The sequence below is a fragment of the Dermacentor variabilis genome, chromosome 8 (assembly GCF_050947875.1).
Source record: "Dermacentor variabilis isolate Ectoservices chromosome 8, ASM5094787v1, whole genome shotgun sequence".
NCBI lineage: Eukaryota > Metazoa > Arthropoda > Arachnida > Ixodida > Ixodidae > Dermacentor > Dermacentor variabilis.
This window is the reverse complement of record NC_134575.1, coordinates 144,392,171-144,411,071: the sequence shown is the minus strand read 5'-3', so window position 1 is coordinate 144,411,071 and position 18,901 is coordinate 144,392,171. Positions and strand designations below refer to the sequence as shown.

General features: G+C 48.4%; 1 protein-coding gene across 5 annotated transcripts in view; it reads right to left on the bottom strand.

Annotated features, from left to right (window-relative positions):
- The window catches only part of LOC142590650 (uncharacterized), a 95,702-nt gene extending 91,802 nt beyond the window's left edge, over nucleotides 1-3,900 (bottom strand). For 2 of the 5 annotated variants that reach the window (XM_075703027.1, XM_075703028.1), the window contains exon 1: nucleotides 3,221-3,899. In XM_075703027.1, the coding sequence (XP_075559142.1) occupies nucleotides 3,221-3,568 (348 nt within the window). In that variant the 5' untranslated portion in view covers nucleotides 3,569-3,899. Of the gene's footprint in view, nucleotides 1-3,220 lie in introns of all 5 variants that reach the window. The other 3 variants (XM_075703029.1, XM_075703026.1, XM_075703025.1) reach the window with 3 other exon arrangements.
- Between the last annotated feature and the right edge of the window lie 15,001 nt (nucleotides 3,901-18,901).

Genomic DNA, 18,901 nt, shown 5'->3' with positions numbered 1-18,901 from the left:
AACCTCTCGCGTCGCATCGTGAGTCTCTCCACATTGTGTGGTGAGCATTAAAATCTCCCACAAGTATGTAAGGCTTGGGAAGCTGGATAATGAGGTCATAAAAGTGTTTTTTTGAGATGATGGCTTGGGGGTATATAAACGGAACATACAGTGATTAATTTATTGAAAAAAATAGCCCGAACTGACACTGCCTCAAGGGGCGTCTGAATGGCGACATGTCGGCAAGCTACAGACTTGTCGGCTACTATTGCTACACCACCAGAGGTGTTAGCCTCGTCGCCGTCCTTTCGGAAGATGAAGTAATTGCGAAGGAAATTGGTGTTTATAGGTTTCAGATGTGTCCTTTGAACACACAGCAACATTGGATTGCGTGTGTGTGGTAGTTATGTAATGTCATCTAGGCTATGAAGAAGTCCTCTAGCATTCCATTGTATTATTTGTGTCTCCATGATGATAAATGTGCTTTGTGCTGTGTGTCTTAAGAGACAGAGATTAGCTCACGGGCCCTTTCCAGGGGCCGTGACGTGCTTTTTTGTCTTTTTCGGAGTGATCGAGAGAGGCTCGCCACTCCTTAGGTGCTGGTGGCACAGTCTGGCTGGTTGTTGTGTCTATTGCCTCTTGCGAGGCGCTGGACACGCGCTCTTGCGAGCATCCTGGACCAAAAACTTCAGTAAGAGACTTCAAAACAAAAAATGATGAAAATATTCACACTGGTTTGTTTGGTTATTCCAAGTGAATTACATGGGAACGAGGGAAGTTGTGGACTTGGCGTCCGAAAAACTGAAAGACATCTTCGGTGCACCCTCATTTCTGAAGGCAATCAGGGAGTTTAGGAAAAGCGTTTTCCATAAGTATAGATGGGGTTTTCGGCCGCGGTGCCATCCACCCACCATGGAGCCCAACAGGGAGACGTGAGAGAAGTTCCTGCAAGAGAAACCCTGTCAACGCCAGCCGTACATCGCTGCCATAACCAAATACAGCATAACCAAGGCTGGCTAGCCACACAAGGTTAACCCTTGCCGTCGGGAAATTGGGAACTGAGGAGCAGTGATGACAGGAAAAATGAAAAATGCGAGAGAGAAAGACGAAGATCAAAGAGGAGGACAGGAAAAGGCAACTACCAATTTCCCCCAAGTGGGTCAGTCTGGAGGTGCCATCTATATGAAGCAGAGGCCAAAGAGGTGTGTTGCCTCCACCTTAAAGGGAGGCCTTAAAGGTCTGAACACCTGCTATCGGCTCAACCCCCAGGATCCCCCTTACCCCAGATATGGCAAGCCGTGCACGGCTAAATGTGGGAGGGTGAGACCCTCATGTGCTCAGGTACGTGGTGTCGCAACACACCAAATGCCCGCTGACGCCAACGCTCCTGCAGGGACCCACAAGGTGGAAAGAAGTTACTTCTCTCCACCTTGTGGGTTTCCGCAGAATTATTACGTGTTTACGCACGGGTTATTACGGGTTTCTGCAGAGCTATTACATCAAACTCCTGCCTTTGCTTCGAGTTGTTGACAAATTCGACTTCGCCCTGCCATGTGCTAGACGCCTGGTTAGCTCAGATGGTAGAGCAGCTGCCCTGGAAAGGCGGTGGTCCCAGGTTCGAGTCCCAGACCAGGACAAATTTTTCTTCAACTGCAAGGCTTTTCGTTCGAGGAGCCCGTATGGGGTTTCCTTTGTAGCATTTGCTACGAACAAGTGCATGTCTCATTTTCCTTTTATTAATTACTTCTCTCCACCTTGCGGGTTTCTGCAGAACTATTATGTCAAATAAATGTTTGATTTGAAAACAATATATATATATCCATGGTTGGATACCTGCACCCAGGTTAATTCCTGCCGCCCAGAAATTCAGAAGTGAGAAGAAGTGATAAGAAGACAGGAAAGAAGAGACAGCAAGAGGGAAAGCGAAAGATTGAAGAGAGGGACAGGAAAAGGCGACTGCCGATTTCCTCCAGGTGGGTCAGTCTGGAGGTGCCGTCTATGTGAAGCAGAGGCCAAAGAGGTGTGTTGCCTCCGCCGGGGGGCCTTAAAGGTCCGAACACCCGGCAACAGCTAAACCCCCAGGATCTCCCTTTCCCCATATATGGCTAAGCCACACACAGTTAGAAGCGGGAGGGTCCAATCCTCGTGTGCTCGGGTACATGGTGTCGCAACACACCAAACACCAGCCGATGCAGACACCCCTCTGGGGGACAACACAAAGCTTTGCATACCAGCTTAGTTTCTTTTCAGACAAAAAAGAAACAGGGCCGGCCTCCATTAGATAAGTGTGTCCATTCCTCACTATACCATCCCGTAATTTCAATTCTTCAGTTTTCAGCTGCTCTCAAGCTTTAGTGGTCCATGATTACATTTAAGAAAGCCTTGTATTCTTATATACAATGAGTTTTACACAACCAAAAATATCAGAAGTCGTATAGCTGTTGCAACCGGCCGTGACACTGAAATTAACGACTACAAAGAATGGAACAACAGGCAGCTAAAGGAGTGAATGTGTCAGGCCAGACTAGTTGGCACGTCTACACACAACAGAAACAATGAACAGGAAGCAGTAAAATGCCTCACTCTAAGTTCAAACATGACAAGGGTTGCTGTAGCTTTGAGTCAAGGCTTACGAATCAACAATGACACAAGGTCTCGCTGAACAAGAAAGCTGGGATTGTTGACCGCGCTTTATGCAAGTGACACAACGCGGTTCTTAACAGTACGCATAAAATGCGAGTCTCGTTTGCGTCGACCTAGATATGCTGCTATGCTCCGTTCGACTTCGCGCTGGTAGGACATGGCGTAGAACATGGACAAAGATAACGCGTCACCTTAGCAGCAGATAACGTTATATATTCACTCAGATTGACAGCATATGCATTCGATTGACTGTAGTTGTATTCACGCACGCCACGTGACCTGTGACCCATACCTGTGACGTGCTGACCAGTGCCTTTCCGTAAATTTCGTTTGGTAAATATAACTGAAACCTGCAATTCTAAAATCACGTGCCACACTGAAACCTGCGCGAGTCGGTAATAACATATGGTGAAACTGCAGCGCGCACAACGATTGGATGTCTACAAACGGCGCTTTTTTGTAAACTCCCTGTGTCCTTCGTCATTTGTGCGCGTCGCAGTTTTAAGATGAGCTTCGTCACAGTTAGTGTTTGCAAAGGTTGGAAGCGCCCGCACAACTAATTTGAATGACAGATCTGAACACGAGAATAAAACAGTACCTGGGCACCTGCCTTGTCTGCGGCGGCGACCAACCGGCCTTCCTCATCGAGGTAGACTGAGGGCACGGCATCGGCCTTCAGGCATGCCCTGAGCACTCTCGGACGACCGTCCTCCCGCCGGAAATCAAAGCAGCCGAGAGCGAAGTGTCGGTGGCACACGAACGCCGCTTCCTCGCCGGATTGCGGAGGCGCCCATTCGCGCTCGCCGCCTCTAGGACAGGAACGCACGAACTCGATCCACGCCTGGCGTACGCGCGGTTCCAAAGGCAGTGGGTGGTACGCGATGAAACTTGGTGCAGGACGTGAGCCGCACAGAGGCACGCAGCAGCGCCGAGTAGTACGCTCCATGGCTAGACTTCTTCGACCAGGCGCCGTTCCCGAAAAGTAGCAGCAGCACCAGCAGACGCCTTCGTATCAAGCCGGTTGAGAGGTGCTGTCAAACGCGCGACTGTCGCGATGCTCCCGCAGTTGCTGCTCCCGCGCTACGCAAGCTCTTAGAGCACAACCGTCTTATGGTTAACGCATGTTAACGCTCGACAACACTAAAATGATAATCGAATAACGCGAATACAGTGCACGTGGACGACATGTGAGTACCGAAAACTTCCTGTCAAATAGCATGATGCAGTCAGTGGACAGCAACGCAGCAGCACATTGATTTCACCGTTTCGAGCAAAGGCTCATGGGACGCGTCGTCTGCTCTGCGCTTTCGGTTTTGGTTTTACTGATGGCAGTTCCGGCGCACGATTCTCGCCTATAGTCCCTTAAGTGCACCGTTTGTGGATGTGTGGATGGATGGATGAGGCTCAACCTTCTGAATCGGATGGATAGGTGGATGGATGTAATGAGCGTGCCCTTTGGAATGGGGCGGTGGGTTGCGCCACTAAGCTCTTGCTACTATGCTGCCTGCACTCTTAGGCAAAGTTACACCCTTTGGCTTGCCCCTTCTGCCACACAAGAATAATCGTTATCTGCCTTGATGCGTTTCCTTTCATTAACGCTGCGAGCCCGGAACTTTCCAGTAACGAACGGCACGCGCGTTATCAGAAGGGGCACTGCAAAGGGTGTAAACCGTTCTATGCTGTTAACGCGCGTGCCGTTCGTTACTGGAAAGTACCGGGCTCGCAGCGTTAAAGAAAGGAAACGCATCAAGGCAGATAACGATTGTTGTTGTGTGGCAGAAGGGGCAAGCCAAAGGGTGTAACTTTGCCTAAGAGTGTAATATCCTACCTAGGTTAACCAAGGAAAAAATAAAAGAAAAAAACACTATGAACTACCACGTCCAAATTTTCTGATCCCCTATTGCGAACTGTGTTTTTGTACGTCTCCGTCTTTTGTCGTTTCCCTACTTCCACCAATCCTCCAATCGCCTCTTACTAATGTCTATTGCGGACCTGTTTGCTTTACCACTGCTCCCTCTGAACCCAAGGGTTTCAAGGAGGCCAGTGGTGCCTAAATCAACCGCTGGGTAGACGTCTTCACATTCTAATAAAATATGCTCCGTCGTTCCCCTAGCTTTACCGCAGCAAGCACATGCTTCTTCTTCCTTCTTATATCTCACTTTATAGGTGCGTGTTCTAAGGCAACCCGATCTCGCTTCGAGAAGTAATGAGCTTCCCTTTGAGTTATCATAAATGGTTTCTTTCCTGATTTCGTTTTTTCCTCTTAAGTAGTTACTCATGGCAGGTTTCTTTTCCATTGCCGCCACCCATGAGATTAATTCAGCCTCTCTGACTTTCCGCTTGACCTTCTTTGTTGCTGTGTTGCCCACCCCACAGGCCGCATACTTGCTGGTAAGCTTCCTAGTTCTTTTCCTCCACTGTGAATCAATGTTTTGCCTGTACAGATACCTGAACACTCTCCCAGCCCATTTACTAATTTCTTCCGTATTCCTCAGCCGTTCTTCATACTCAATTTTACTGCAAGCTTCCCTCACTTCAAAACTAGTCCAACTCATATCCCCCTGCACAGCTTCATTTGTAGTCTTCCCGGGTGGTGGCGGCGCGCGCCACCTAGCCTTTAATGGTACACTATATATGGCGTTTTTCACTGGTCGACCTGGAGGGTCCACCGAAATCCTCGAGCGAGCGCTCGGTTTTCACAAATCCGAATCGGCCAGCGGAGCGCGAAAACGCTCCGCGGGAGATCACACAGGAAGTCTGCCTACACGTCGCACAAACCGGTTCCGGAAACCATGCTCCACTTCCGTTCTGTACGTTTCCATGGCAACCAAACTCACCATCCTCCGTGCGTAACTTGACCGCGGCAGCCGCAGAGTCCGTCATTTCCATGTCGCGCCCGCAAGGATTGCGCGTGGGCAACGTGCATAGAAGGCTTCGTACTCCACCTGCGTCACCTCGTAATCGCTGTCGTCCGAGCTCTAATCCCTAAACGCGAGCTCTGCAGCAGCACCGAACGCAGCGATTTTGCGAAGCAACACAATGTTGTGCGTACCAACCGGTACCGGGGTGCTATTCTCGACACGCATGGCGGCTACACGGCCGCCATTATCCGCCATGTTTACACTGATTGACTGTGGAGGGCTCACATGCCTTGAAATTTGTGCCGGGAAACGGAAGTTTTGCGAAAAGTCATTTTGCGTTTCAATCAAGATGACGAAACGTGACGTGGAGCTGCAAATTTTATGGACTAATACATTTGTTGGTCCTTGACAGATATATAGTGATGTTAGCGCTTCAAAAAGAATGTGAGCGGTAGCGTGCAGAAGCCAGTGCAATGCATCTGAATATGTGCGAATATGTGGTGGCGATCTAAGACATGCGCCATGCCAGCTTGCTAATTGGCTGAAGGAATACCTCGTGAGGAGCGTCACAGGAAGGGCTGTTTCGTAAGCGTCATTTTGACGATGCGTGACGTTGCGCTGGGCCGCCATTGCTGAGATTTTCCGCCATAATTTTTGCTTCGACGAGCCGCGCGAATTATGCTAATGAGCAGCCATATGCAACGGCAGCCGAGAGGAATGCGTATCGCCACATTTTGCCCGTCGTTCGGCGCCACGAAAATCTTTTCTTCATAACGCGTGCTCATAGTATTTGCGTCGCTCTCGGGCGGTGTTGGCATTTGTGTTTGGGGCCATCATTTTTTAAAAGAACGCGTTTATACAAAATAATATTGGTGGAACATAGCAAACTTTCGGCAATGTTGTCCACTTTTCACTGCTGCATTTGTATTGTAATCAAGATTAATGCCTTTTCGCATAATCAAAAGTTATGACAACTGCCTCTTTCTAATATATAAAAAGAAATGTACGCAAGGCGGCGCCTTGAAGTTTCCTCCCTCGGTGCGAGTAACCAGCGAAATGAACAAGAGATGGCAGCGCCGGCTATTGCATCGCGCTAGTGGATATCTCTGGCGCGCGCAACGCTATCGGTGATAGCCGGCCGTTCCTCAGCCAGCCGAGTCGGGCTGAATCACTTGCGTTTCACGATATTGGCCTCGAGCTCCACCACTATAAAAGCTGGCGCCACCGTCGGCGTGACGTGCTAGGAGGGATCACGTGGACATAGCGGCCGCGTCGGCTGCTTCGGGCGCGCCGAAGCGAGCTGAAAACGAGTTTAAATTCCCTCGTACACTGCGGCCCTTATTTAGTGGCGAAATTTTCCCGCTTTGAGTGTCTCCTTTACAACGCTTCAAAACACTACAATAGGTAGTGGCTGCCTTTGAAGGCGCGCAACATGGTAGGCTACTGCTCGGTTCAGCAGGGCCGGACGCACGTAACGGAGGCCGGTGTCAGCCTTATTCACACGTAGCCGCAGGACAAGAAGCTGCGTGAAGCTTGGCTCGCGAAACATAAAACCGGCAAACAGTCATCGGCTACAACTCTGGTATGCAGGAAGCACAGACGCGAAGAAGATTTCTGCTACGTCGCCCGGTCTGCGATGTTCTGAAAACGCGCACTGAGACGCTCGCGCGAGTCCGCTGCCCGACTAATGTCATGACGGTTTGGTCTATGAACTTGTCGATGCTATAGATCCCAGGTAGCACAAAAGAGATACGTAACGTTGTCATAGCGTTTATCCAAGACGATAAAAACGGGTTAAAGAAGACACGAATGAGAGAACTTCGGCGGGAAAACGTCGTATATCTCTGCTAATGTCCGGCTTAATTACTTTCTTGAGACGATCTAGAACAGGTCTGCAAGACGTATTCGAAAAGCTGGTCTAGAAATAGGATTGGGAAAGACACAAGCAATCCCTTTGGCAAAACTATTCGTAACCAATTTCTAAAAGTTTTTAGGACGTTATCAAAAAGCTGGTCTAGAAGCGGTCTTGAAAGGTTTACGATCATCTGAAGCTATTTTTCGCGGGTGACGGGCGCGATCAGACATCGTTGTTCAAAACACGCGTTTAGTTTCGCCTCACGCGACTGGCCTATGCCGCGCAGACGTCGTCAGCCGCACCCGTTGGCACGGCCTAGGCCAATCGCGTGAGGTGAAACTGATCGGGCGTTTCGAACAACGATCTCCAATCGTGCCCCAGATGAGTATAAGCGTCGGTGTTGACTGTAAGAGCCATGGCGCAGTGCCAAGCACTGTTCCCCGCATGGCCGGCGCATCCTCTCCCAAGTCGCACGAAAATGAGCCTGTTAGGAATAATAAATCCTTAATACCTCCTTTAGTAAGCTACGATGCTTACAACCACAATGGGAATGACATCCTGCAAAGAACAAATGGCCACGTCTTGGCAGGTGGCCAGACCAAGCCCTTCATGCCAAGAGTGCATGAAATGAGAACATTGTGACAAAGCAAAAACACTTTATTAAAATGTAATGCTTATGCAAGCTTCGAACAAACTGTGTGAGAAATGCAAATAGAAGTAAAGTACATCAACAATGACAAAAGTCGCAGAAAGGATTCGTAATGAACTCGAAAGTGAACATTCCCTAGCACATAAACAAAATTCCAAGTACACATACAAAAATGAACAGAAAAACCTGGAGTGTACTAAAGTGTCTAATTTATCATAGTAAAGTGCACGTGCTATTAGATGGACTAGAGTTATGCAGAAATGACATCGGAGCGAATGGAAGAAGTAGACTGAAAAATGCAAGAGTATGAATCGGATGGTAACTGCCTCCAAGCAATGTTACCAATCAGCTAGAAGCTTGAAAAGAGCACAAAAAGAAATACCACCGCATACCATCATAAAACAATCCTGTGACAGAAATAAAAAAAATGGCAACAATGCAAAATTGGAAATATTGCCTTTAGGATATATCAAAGAAGGTAATGGCGAGAAAAAATAACCATACAACAAAAAAGCAATAAAGTGAAATTAGTACAGAATACTTAAACGGGGGATTCAGTGTAACAAGTGAACACTACTGTTGTACAGCGAACGATGAGACAGTAATGCTGCATCTTGCCACTCCAGAACGTGAGAAATGAATATGCAAGCCTCATATTAGAAACTTACATAAACATGGAAATAAACTGGAATGCACTGGAAGCTGCATTTGTGTAACAAAGGAAGCAATGGTCATAATAAATAGTAAGTGTTTTATCTAAAAAGCCCTTTGCAAGAGGCAAAGTTGTACCTATATGGCAAAAACAAAGTTGCAACGAAAAATTTGCAAACCAGCAAATACATTAATTAACACACTGACATGTCACACTTTGCGCACATCTCCAGTCTCCTAAAGTAAAAAAATTGCCGACGATTACGTTACTTCCTAATGCGAAATTTGAGCGCAGCAAATAAGCTGTTTCACCTTTTCGATAGATTGAGGCAAAGAAATCGAGCAACACATGTATGCGCTATCACAGAATTTTTTTTTATTTTTCACACGTATTCCTTTAACAAAGACTCCACTAACAGTTCTTGACAGTCATGAAGGAAGCTTTGTGGTCGGAGAAATAGACTGATATATGTTCGACTTGGTACACCAATGCTTGATTCTCAAAGACGAGATCTATACAAGTGCCTCGCGAGGTTGTCACAGCCGTGGGACGCGTTACGAGCGAGAGGAACGGGATGTTCTCCCGCATAAGTGTTAGGAAATTGCTGTTTGTCTTTATGTCAAGCCGCCACCGATCTGGCTCTCTGATTGCCACCGCACAGGGGTTGCATTGGAGGAGGAGCGAAGAAAGGAATTAAGTTCGAGCCGGCGCTTTGACAACCGGAGACTCGCAGGAAGAGGGGGGAGGGGGGCGGCGTGTACACCCAGCGGCAAACGATGGGGGCAGAAGCGCGCGCAGCAAGCGGACAACACGATAAAGGGAGGAGGGAAGAGATAGCAGCGACCGACTGATGCCGCTGACGCCGATAGTGAGTCAACCCCAGCTGCGGAGCTGGTTTCAGGGACAACGAATAACCGGCGCGTCGGCAACTGAAGAGCACCCTATCCGCCACACAAGAACAGGGGGGGGGGGACCCTTTCCTCCTCTTTCTGCATGGCGGCGACGGTGTTCTATGCAGTCACGTTATCTTGACTCTCTAGCGGCGTCAGCGGCATCCAGCGGTATCAGTCGGTCGCTGCTAGCGCTGGGGGGATGAAAGGGGGGCGGAGCTGGTTACGATAAAGCCCCTGAAACTTCGTAAAGTAGTGCCACTCTCCTCCTCCGCCTTCACTCCTCCTCGTTTCTCCTCTCTTTCACGCTCCCTCCTCGACCATGGCGCCGCCTACGATGCTCGAGCGCAGCAGACGACCTTTCGCAGAGTGAATGCACGCATAGCAAGGCAGTGCTCTTTAGGCGTTCACGTTGGCTTTCCAGCTCCGCGTAACTTCGTGTACAGCATAGAATTTCTAGTCGGATGCTTGTACAAATTCGGTAACGGCAGCTTTTTTTTCATTTTTTGATAACTATTTCTTAAAGTATCTGAAGGAGTGTTAACACTGTGCGTTGACGACTGCGAATCTATCGCGTGCCCTACAATTAGGTACGCAACATTTGTCAAGGGCGTGTCGCATGATCTTGTTGCGAATGGTTGTAAATAACACGTTTACCATCGAATGACAATCTCTTGGCTTCCAGCAAGCCCTCAGCCTAAAGAATCCGCGTCGCCCTTACCATGTGAATTCGCGGCGCGTATGAGCTATGACGTACAAAGGCTGACGGAGATCACTGCTCTGGAGGTTCGAAAGTGTATTACAAGCTACAGTGCCGCCAGCGTGCGTGCTTGCCAATCTAAGCGCGCGCAAAGCCTCAGAGGTGGGCGCTGGTGCTATTATGTTTCTCGTGTCTCAACGCCGACAGAAATACCGCGGCCGATCATCGAGTCGGGACTGTGCGTACACAACAAAATGAGTTTTTAGCATTCGTGCGCGAAGCGGGAGCGCGATAACAATGCTTGACTCAATCTCAAACAAGACCACTGTGGCCTTCAGTAATTTTTTCAGGTTAATGACTTATCACGAATAACACTTCATCGTGCGTTGGTTCGTCCGTTTACTAAGTGACGTACTTGTCGCGAACCGAGTTGCACTGAGGTGCATGCATTCAGGACGGTTGCACTCCCTTCGAAGTAATATTTGCGAGACATGACTTTATTAGTGAAGTCATGATCGCGCAAAGAATCCCCCCGCCATGACGCGGCCGAAATTGCGGCAAGTTAAATGATGTTTTATCCATAGGTCAAAATGATATGAAACGGCATTCGAGTTGCAAGTTAACAGTTTATGTTCACATAGATGCATTACAGATTTGCCTTTGCACTCACAAGTCCGTGTGCACCATTTGTTGTCTCATTGCGTAAATAAACGCACCAGCCTAAGAGTCCTACAGCAAGCGCGTCTCAATTAGGCATAATGACTGTAGAAACTAATAGTGGCATAGACGAGCAAGCGAACGACTATATGAGCGCGCGAACTAAACGAGCGTGCGAACGAACGAGCAAACGACTAAGCACGAACGACGACTAAACCAGCCAGGGAACGGGCGGGCGACCACACGTTTTCTTTGCGAGTGCTCCACCGCCGCATCTTAAGCTTCGCACACTTTAAAGCTCACGCGAATTAGCACATACGTCTCAATTACCTATGATGCGGTCGCTCGACGACGAACGCACCACGTAACACGGTTTCGGGAGAGCACGCACGCGTTTCATCGGTGCCTCTGTATCGCAAATCCACCGGGCGACCGCCAACGAGGAACACGAACAAATGTGGCAAACAAAGCTAGTCTATCTAAAGAAGGCTAGTAAGTAACCACAAAAGGCAGAGAGTTGCTCTCCTGAGGCGCTTTCATGATCGAGACTGAAATTTTATCAAAAGGACTGCGCTGAATCTTAAAAATTTCGTAATCACGTTATCGCACGCAACCTCGCGTGCCCGCGAACTCAAGCCGGTTGGCGTTCAAAACGATTAAGCGCGCCAAATATGACTAACACGACCACGTAGTGCGCATATAAGCAAAGCAGACGTTGCGTAAAAATCATGTTAAAGCGTGCGTACAAATGACAACATGCACAGTGAACTGTGCAATATGTACTACGTTATTGCCCGCAGCACAATGCACAAGCCCGGCACATACAATACTCTGAGAGAGCCACAACTTACATCACATAGTCGCGCGGAGGAAGTTGGTCGGAAGTTCTCCCTCTCGATTCGGTGAAGCCATGTCTTTCTTCTTAACGCGTTGCGCTTACCGGACGGTATCGCGAACATATTCTTGCCTTTGCTAAAACTATATTGGCATCCGAACGCGCAGCAGGTCATGGTAACAGAAAATGACGTGAAGCGACGTCGCACTTGCCACAAAACATCCTTTAAGGCGTTCACAAGATCAAAACAACACAGAATAGGAACGGAAGGAATGCCGCCAACAAGCGCCGCTTCTCGAGCAAAGACGGCACTGAAGCGAGACTGTAACCAAACGAAGCCGGCGCAAGGGGCCACGTGATGCCATTAGGCCAATAGCGACGCGGCGTCGGCTTCGGCCAGAGCGCTGGAGGAGGAGGCGGCGTTCTTCAAAGCGTGGCACTACTTTACGAAGTTTAAGGGGCTTTAGGTTACGAGGCCGACGACGACGCCGACGGAAAACCCAGGAACGGACGCCAAAGAGCTGCGCTCTAAAAAAAAGCGCTCTGAATGAGAAAAACGTTTAACACATGTAGCCCAGAGCAAATTCTTTGCCGGTTCACTCACACTTTCACATCCAAAAACATTTGCCACAAAGTCCAGGCACAGTTCCACTGATGTTTACCAATTCACCCCCACTTCCACGTCCAAAAATATTTGGCGCACAGTCCAGGCAGAGCTTCATAGATAAACAGCTTGAGAGCACCCTACTGATTATTGTGCAGTCCCGCTGCTGGAAATAGAACTGCCGCACATGCTGGTAGTGGTTTCAATGTAGACACTACGTTGGTAATTGAAATGTTTTGAATGCACAAGTATTGGCTTCACCAGAAAGACTTGCCCACGTACCACCACTGGCATATATATGCACTTGCTCTTCACTCAGTAGCATTGAACTTAAAGTGTTCCCTATGTGGGAGCCATGTGTAAAACCGGTGTCACACGACCACTCTCGATCGCGATCAAGCCCGATCCGGATCGAAATTATCGATGCGACTGGCTCACTCTCGTAGCTTGCACAGAGGAGCCAATCACGACCGACAGCGTACATTACGACACATGTCCCAAACTGCAAACAATCGTACTACCTAAAGCATACAAGTTATTTTATACCAAGGGCATACTCGACTCACGTATGCAGTATCCACAAGCGAGTTATGCAGCGTACATGCTGTATCCATTCGCCAAATAGTAAAATTGATAACAAGCACAAAGCTACAAGGGACTCAATATATTACTACCATTTAAGGCGTCAAATAAAATCGAATTTGGCCGTTTCATATATTGGACACAATATATGGACACATTTGGTACCCGGTAATACTATGAAATACCCATCACGTGGGTAAAGGGGGCGAAAACACAATCGAGAACCTGAAGCGCATACGATAAAAGCACGGTATATATATGGTGCACGCAAAATTCTGTCAGTGCGCTGTAGCGCGAGGGAACAAAATAGGGCGAGCACATGACCTCACCTTTTGTGACACCGCACTACTACTGAATCATTAAAAAAAAAAGCCTGTTTGAACCAGTTCCCTTGTCTGCAACACTCTTGCTAAACGGGAGACTAAAATACCATGACGACGGCTCTATTGCGGAGATCGGCAAGGTGCGCACAGACGGAAATTTTCCCGCCTTTCTTCGCATTCTGCAAAATGCTCTCTTGTTAGGATCACGCATAGCGGCCGATCCCGATGCTAGGGACACACAGGCACGATTTCGTCCCTCTAACTTTCGTCCTTATACTGTCCTTAACGCCTTAATTACGGCGTCAGTGAAAAGGCGCCTCACATAACACGACAATGAACTTGAAGAGCTGATTAGTGCCCTCCAATTGAAAACACTACTGATTTCCAAATTAAACTACACAAACAGATCGCGCAACCCAAACTAATCACAGAACGTCGTTTTCTTGACGGCAAATCCCTGCAACACTTACATGACAAAGGGCAGCGGCAGCGCATTCAGAACAGCCGCTATCATACCACAGCGCAATGCAAGTGCGATAACGCTATTGTGCCCGGCTCAAACAGGTCGCACAACCCAAACTAATCACAGAATGTCGTTTTCTTGACAGCAAAGCACTGCAACACTTACATGACAAAGGGCAGCGGCAGCACATTCAGAACAGTCGCAAACAGCCCATAGTGTCATGCGAGTGCGATAACGCAACTATGCCCGGCTTCACGAATAACGTGGCCGCCTTGGTCACATAACAATTGAAAACACTACTGATTTCCAAATTAAAACCACACAAACATATCGCACAACCCAAACTGATCACAGAATATCGTTTTCTTGACAGCAAAACACTGCAACACTTACATAGCAAAGGGCAGCGGCAGCACATTCAGAACAGCCGCAAACACACCACAGCGCAATGCGAGTGCGGTGACGCGACGACGCCATGACGACGCGACTATGCCCGCCTCGCCCGGCTGCCCGGCATCACGAATCACGTGGCCACCTTGGTCACATGATTTGACGACGGTATCGCCACCTTGCGCAAGGTTGGATCGCGTTGATGGGTTGTTGAATATTGTAGAAGCCGCTAAAGAGGCTGACGCGCCGTGCGTGGCGGTGGCGCCTTCGAGTCGTTTTCAAAACGTATTCACCCCTCGTTTTTAAGCTGCCTGGCTTCCAACGTTATCAAAACGTATTCACCCCTCGTTTTTAAGCTATCTTGTTTGTAACGTCTTTGATGCGTCGATTTTGGTCAAAAATCCGTTTCAGACGTTGAATCCCTTAATACGACGTTTTCAAGACTTTGTGTGCTACCTGGGATACTCGCAAGTTCAGTGGAGTGGAAAGGCAGCGGTAAGAAGCACATTTAAAAAAAGCATGGCATATGGTCATGTTTGTGTTATGAATTAATGGACTGGATTACAAAAGAGGAGCAACGGGAAATTGCACGCTGAGAACACCGATAAACATACAGTGCGACGCAACTCGAGAAATAATATTGAAAGGTCAAAGAATTTAGAAGAAAAATAAAAGATTGAATCGTCGCGACGGGACATCACAGTCCCCGTAGGCGTCGAAGTCTCTACAATGAAATTATTTTTGGACAGCTCTGATAGCGCCCACGCAACAATGGTTGCTTGTATACTGTCAAATGCTCATATTCTGCGGCCTAAAGCTCATGGCATGGTGCGAAAACGCGCGCGCGGGGAAAGCGAAACAGTGCGCGGACAAGCATGCAGACGCGCAGTCGGTCGCTGCGAATCTGCGCGATCGCTGCGTTGAGGCTTCGTTCTATTACGCTCCATTTAGTTATACAAACACTATAAGAACATATTTCACATAATTTGCTGTCAGCGTTTACCTACTTTTCACGCAGGAAGCCGGTTCGGGAGACTCCATCGCGGCGACCGCGCGAAGTGGCGTTCACTGTACGTATTCGGTAAGGAGATATCGTCTGTAAACGATTGTGTGCTTTCAGTTTGCCCAAGATTATTATTTAGACAGTAAGAAACTTCTCTTGTTTCGAAAGTACTTATAGAAATGTCCGGGAGAGCTCGCGCATGGTGTTTTCAGTGATCGCTGACAGCAAAACCTATGAGGAGCGCGCCGCATGATCCCTCATACTACGCCAGCGAGGCGCTTCTGATAGATGGCGACTCCGTAACTCCTCGCCGCCAATAGCGATAACGTTGCCTAGAACGTGCGCGCATCACCGCTGGTAGGTCGCGTATGTTGTCTCAAGCAAGAAAACAAGCGCGTTGGCGCCGACATGCGATATCTCATCGACACGCATCCTAGCTATTGAAGCAGACGACGGCTTGTACGCAGCTGATGACGGAAGGGAGAAGCGTTTTCGACGGAATAATCATACGCTTTGAGATAGCTGCTTTATTTTTACTGCGCAGGAAAACTGTTTTGCTTTACCGGTAACGCTACGTTCAGTGCCTTCATTTCAGTTAGGCGAAACGTCAAATTGGCGTCACGTTACGTAAGCAAAGCGGGGCCACCAGCGCCATTTTGTTTGCGTCGCGCCTACGTCACGCATCAAAGAAAATGGCGGAATGTCCAGAATAGCGCCCTCGATTTCGCTTGAAGACGGAAGTGACGCGAGCTATTTCCGCCCGAATCCGCGCCTCGGCAGCGGAGCAAGTGAGAGCGATCCGGCGCGGAGCGAGTTGATCCGAAACGACCAGTGGAACGCGCGAACCCGCTCCAGATCGACCAGTGAAATTCGGATTCGTTGCCGCGGAGCAAGAAATCCTGCTCCCAATCGACCAGTGAAAAACGCCATAAGAACAGTTTACACCCTTTGGCTTGCCCTATCTGCCACACAAAAATAATCGTCATCTGCCTTGATGGGTTTCCTTTCTTTATCGCTGCAAGCCCGGAACTTTCCAGTGACGAACGGCACGCGCGTTATGCAGAAGGGGCACTCCAAAGGGTGTAAACTGTTCTATGCTGATAACGCGCGTGCCATTCGTTACTGGAAAGTTCCGGGCTCGCAGCGATAAAGAAAGGAAACGCATCAAGGCAGATGATTATTTTTGTGTGGTAGAAGGGGCAAGCCAAAGGGTGTAAACTGTTCTTAGAGTGTAGCATACACTCTAAGAACAGTTTACACCCTTTGGAGTACACCCTTTGGACACCCGTTGCGTTGATATTGTCCCCCAATCAGATAGCCTTAGTTTAGTTATTTCTACCTGTTCAAATTCTATTTTACTTTCACTTTCTTTAAAACCCAAAGGTGTTCCCCCGTTTCCTCCTCCTCTCCACACGCCTCGCACAACAAGTGTTAGAGTCACTGGAAAAAATTTCAGAGTACCGCAAAGGTCGGGATTTGACTGGCAACAGTGAGCGGCCGCCGCAGAGGAGGAGGCCTTGGGGCGCTAGTGAAGGGACAGGAGTGGGAAAGGGTAAGGGAGAGCTGCAGTGAGCACATGTGGCTCAAGGGCACCGTAGGGAATGTTGAAACAATCCTGGGAGTTGTGTATCTGAAAACGGGCAATGAGTCGAAAGAGGAGAATGCAAAACATTTCAAATGTATGGCCAAGGACATCAGGGAATTAGCTATGAAACGGGAGATAATCATCCTAGGGGACATGAATGCACATTTGGAATACTTTGACGGGGCGACAGATGCAACAGGGCAGATGTTAGTAGATTCTTGTGAGGCTCATGATTTTGTGATAGTTAATACTGAAATTAAATGCGACGGGAAAATAACATGGGAAAGAAATAACACCCACTCGACAATCGACTACTGCCTAATGTCCCACAAGCTGTATGAACGGTTGGGATGTATGGAAATTGACGAGGAAGGTACAAAAAGCCTGGGGAGTGATCACAAATGAATCAAAATCAGCTTTGGAAGGACAGTACCACTGGTAGAAACTAAAGAAAGGAAAGGTATGAGCAAATTGAATGACAGGCAGCTACAAGAAGTGGCGAAAAACATTGAAAGCATGGTATCCAAGCAACCGGGAAGGGCATGGGCATACGACGACTTAATAGGTATTTTTAAACGGGGGCTAGAGAAGGGACAGATTAGGAAACTAGGAAGTAAGCAGGGAAAACATAAACCGAAAAGCTGGTGGGACCGAGAAGGTAAGGAGGCCAAGAGCAACGCAAAGATGCGTGCAGAAAACACAGAGCAGCAAAGCAAAGGGGAGCCACACCAGAAGAGGTGGAGACAAAATGGGAGGATTATCTTGCAACGAAAAGAGAAGCATTGGCATTAATTCAAGCCAAGATAGCAAAAGTTGGGGTACAGTGGTTGTTAGAGATACGAAAAAAAGACAGAAATGCATCTAAGAAATTTTGGGAACACATAAGGCAACAGAGTAAGAAGACAGAGGTGGTTCAGCGCTCACTGACCACACTAGAAGGCCCAAAGTTAGAGGGAGAGGAAGCTCAGGAATATATTAGGTTAACAATAGAGGCAGCATTGGCAGAGCCAGTGGGTAGCGAAATGGAGAACAATGACAACAGCAGGACAGAATTAGAGGAGGAGTACAGAGGGATGACAAGTAAGGAATGGGACAGAATTGAACACAAGGTCCCCGTGGGAACAGCGACAGGACCTCATGGCATACCTATGAAATTGATAAGCATATTAGGCCAGAAAAGCAGTGGCGTAGTAACAGCGGGGGCCGGGGGGCCGTGAGCCCCGGGTGCAAGGGGCCAGTGGGGGGGGGGGGGAGGGTGCCATATGCCTGAAGACGCCCCTCTTTCCGGCGGCTTGACTGGGCGCAAATGGCAAAGAATGCTCCGGTATCCAGTTGCCCGACTCATGTACCCGATGCGTTGCGCCTAAGGATTGTCGGCTGCAGCTCTATCAACACCCCACGAAATAATTGCACGAATGTGCGGCCTCAAAAATTTAATTCGCAAAATGGTCGCTAAACTATTCGCTTTGGCAGAACGTTTCATGTGGGCTGCGCTCATGCCGTGCGTTCATGCTGGGAGCAGGAGTCGCTAAACATACAGTGAGACGTTGTAAGGCGTTGAGGTTCTTGGGTCCCTCTTCCGTTCAGAACGCGCAGCGAAGACGAACAAAGACAGCAGCAAGAGGGCGTTCAACCAGCGCGCCCGGCTCTCGCGTTTACGGCGAAGCGTACGTTGAGACCGACGTTGCATAAGTGCGGCCGTCAAAAGTCGCGAATGGATTCTCTGGATCGTCTTCAGACTGGGTGCGGCCGAAGAGTTTGGCGGCGTATGACTCACAGGCTGTATGTAGTCGCGGGCGCCGCGATGTTCAGCTCGCTTGTACTTCCCCTCTCACGCTCGCTCCGAGAAACCGCTGCGAAACCTGCCGTTATGTTTCACGCTTTCCTTCTTACCCTCGAAAGTTTAAGAAAACTGTTGTTGCGCGACTTCATGTCACAAGTACAGTGTCTGTGTCAACTGCACAGAATTTTACAAAAGAAAACGTGAATTTTGTAAGGATATTTCCCGATATTCTATGAAGTTATGTGTCTGTGATTACTATAGGAATTCGGTAGCGTGAAAAAGATGGCAGATAAGTAATAACCATATCCTTAATAATCCCTCAATTAGTACTTATAGAGGAAGCACTTCAATAGCAGAATTGAGGACTCAAAGTCGTATTATTAACTCAAGAAAACCTTCTTAAACAAAATCGTTTTGGGTGCTACAACATATAGTACAGAGTCCTCC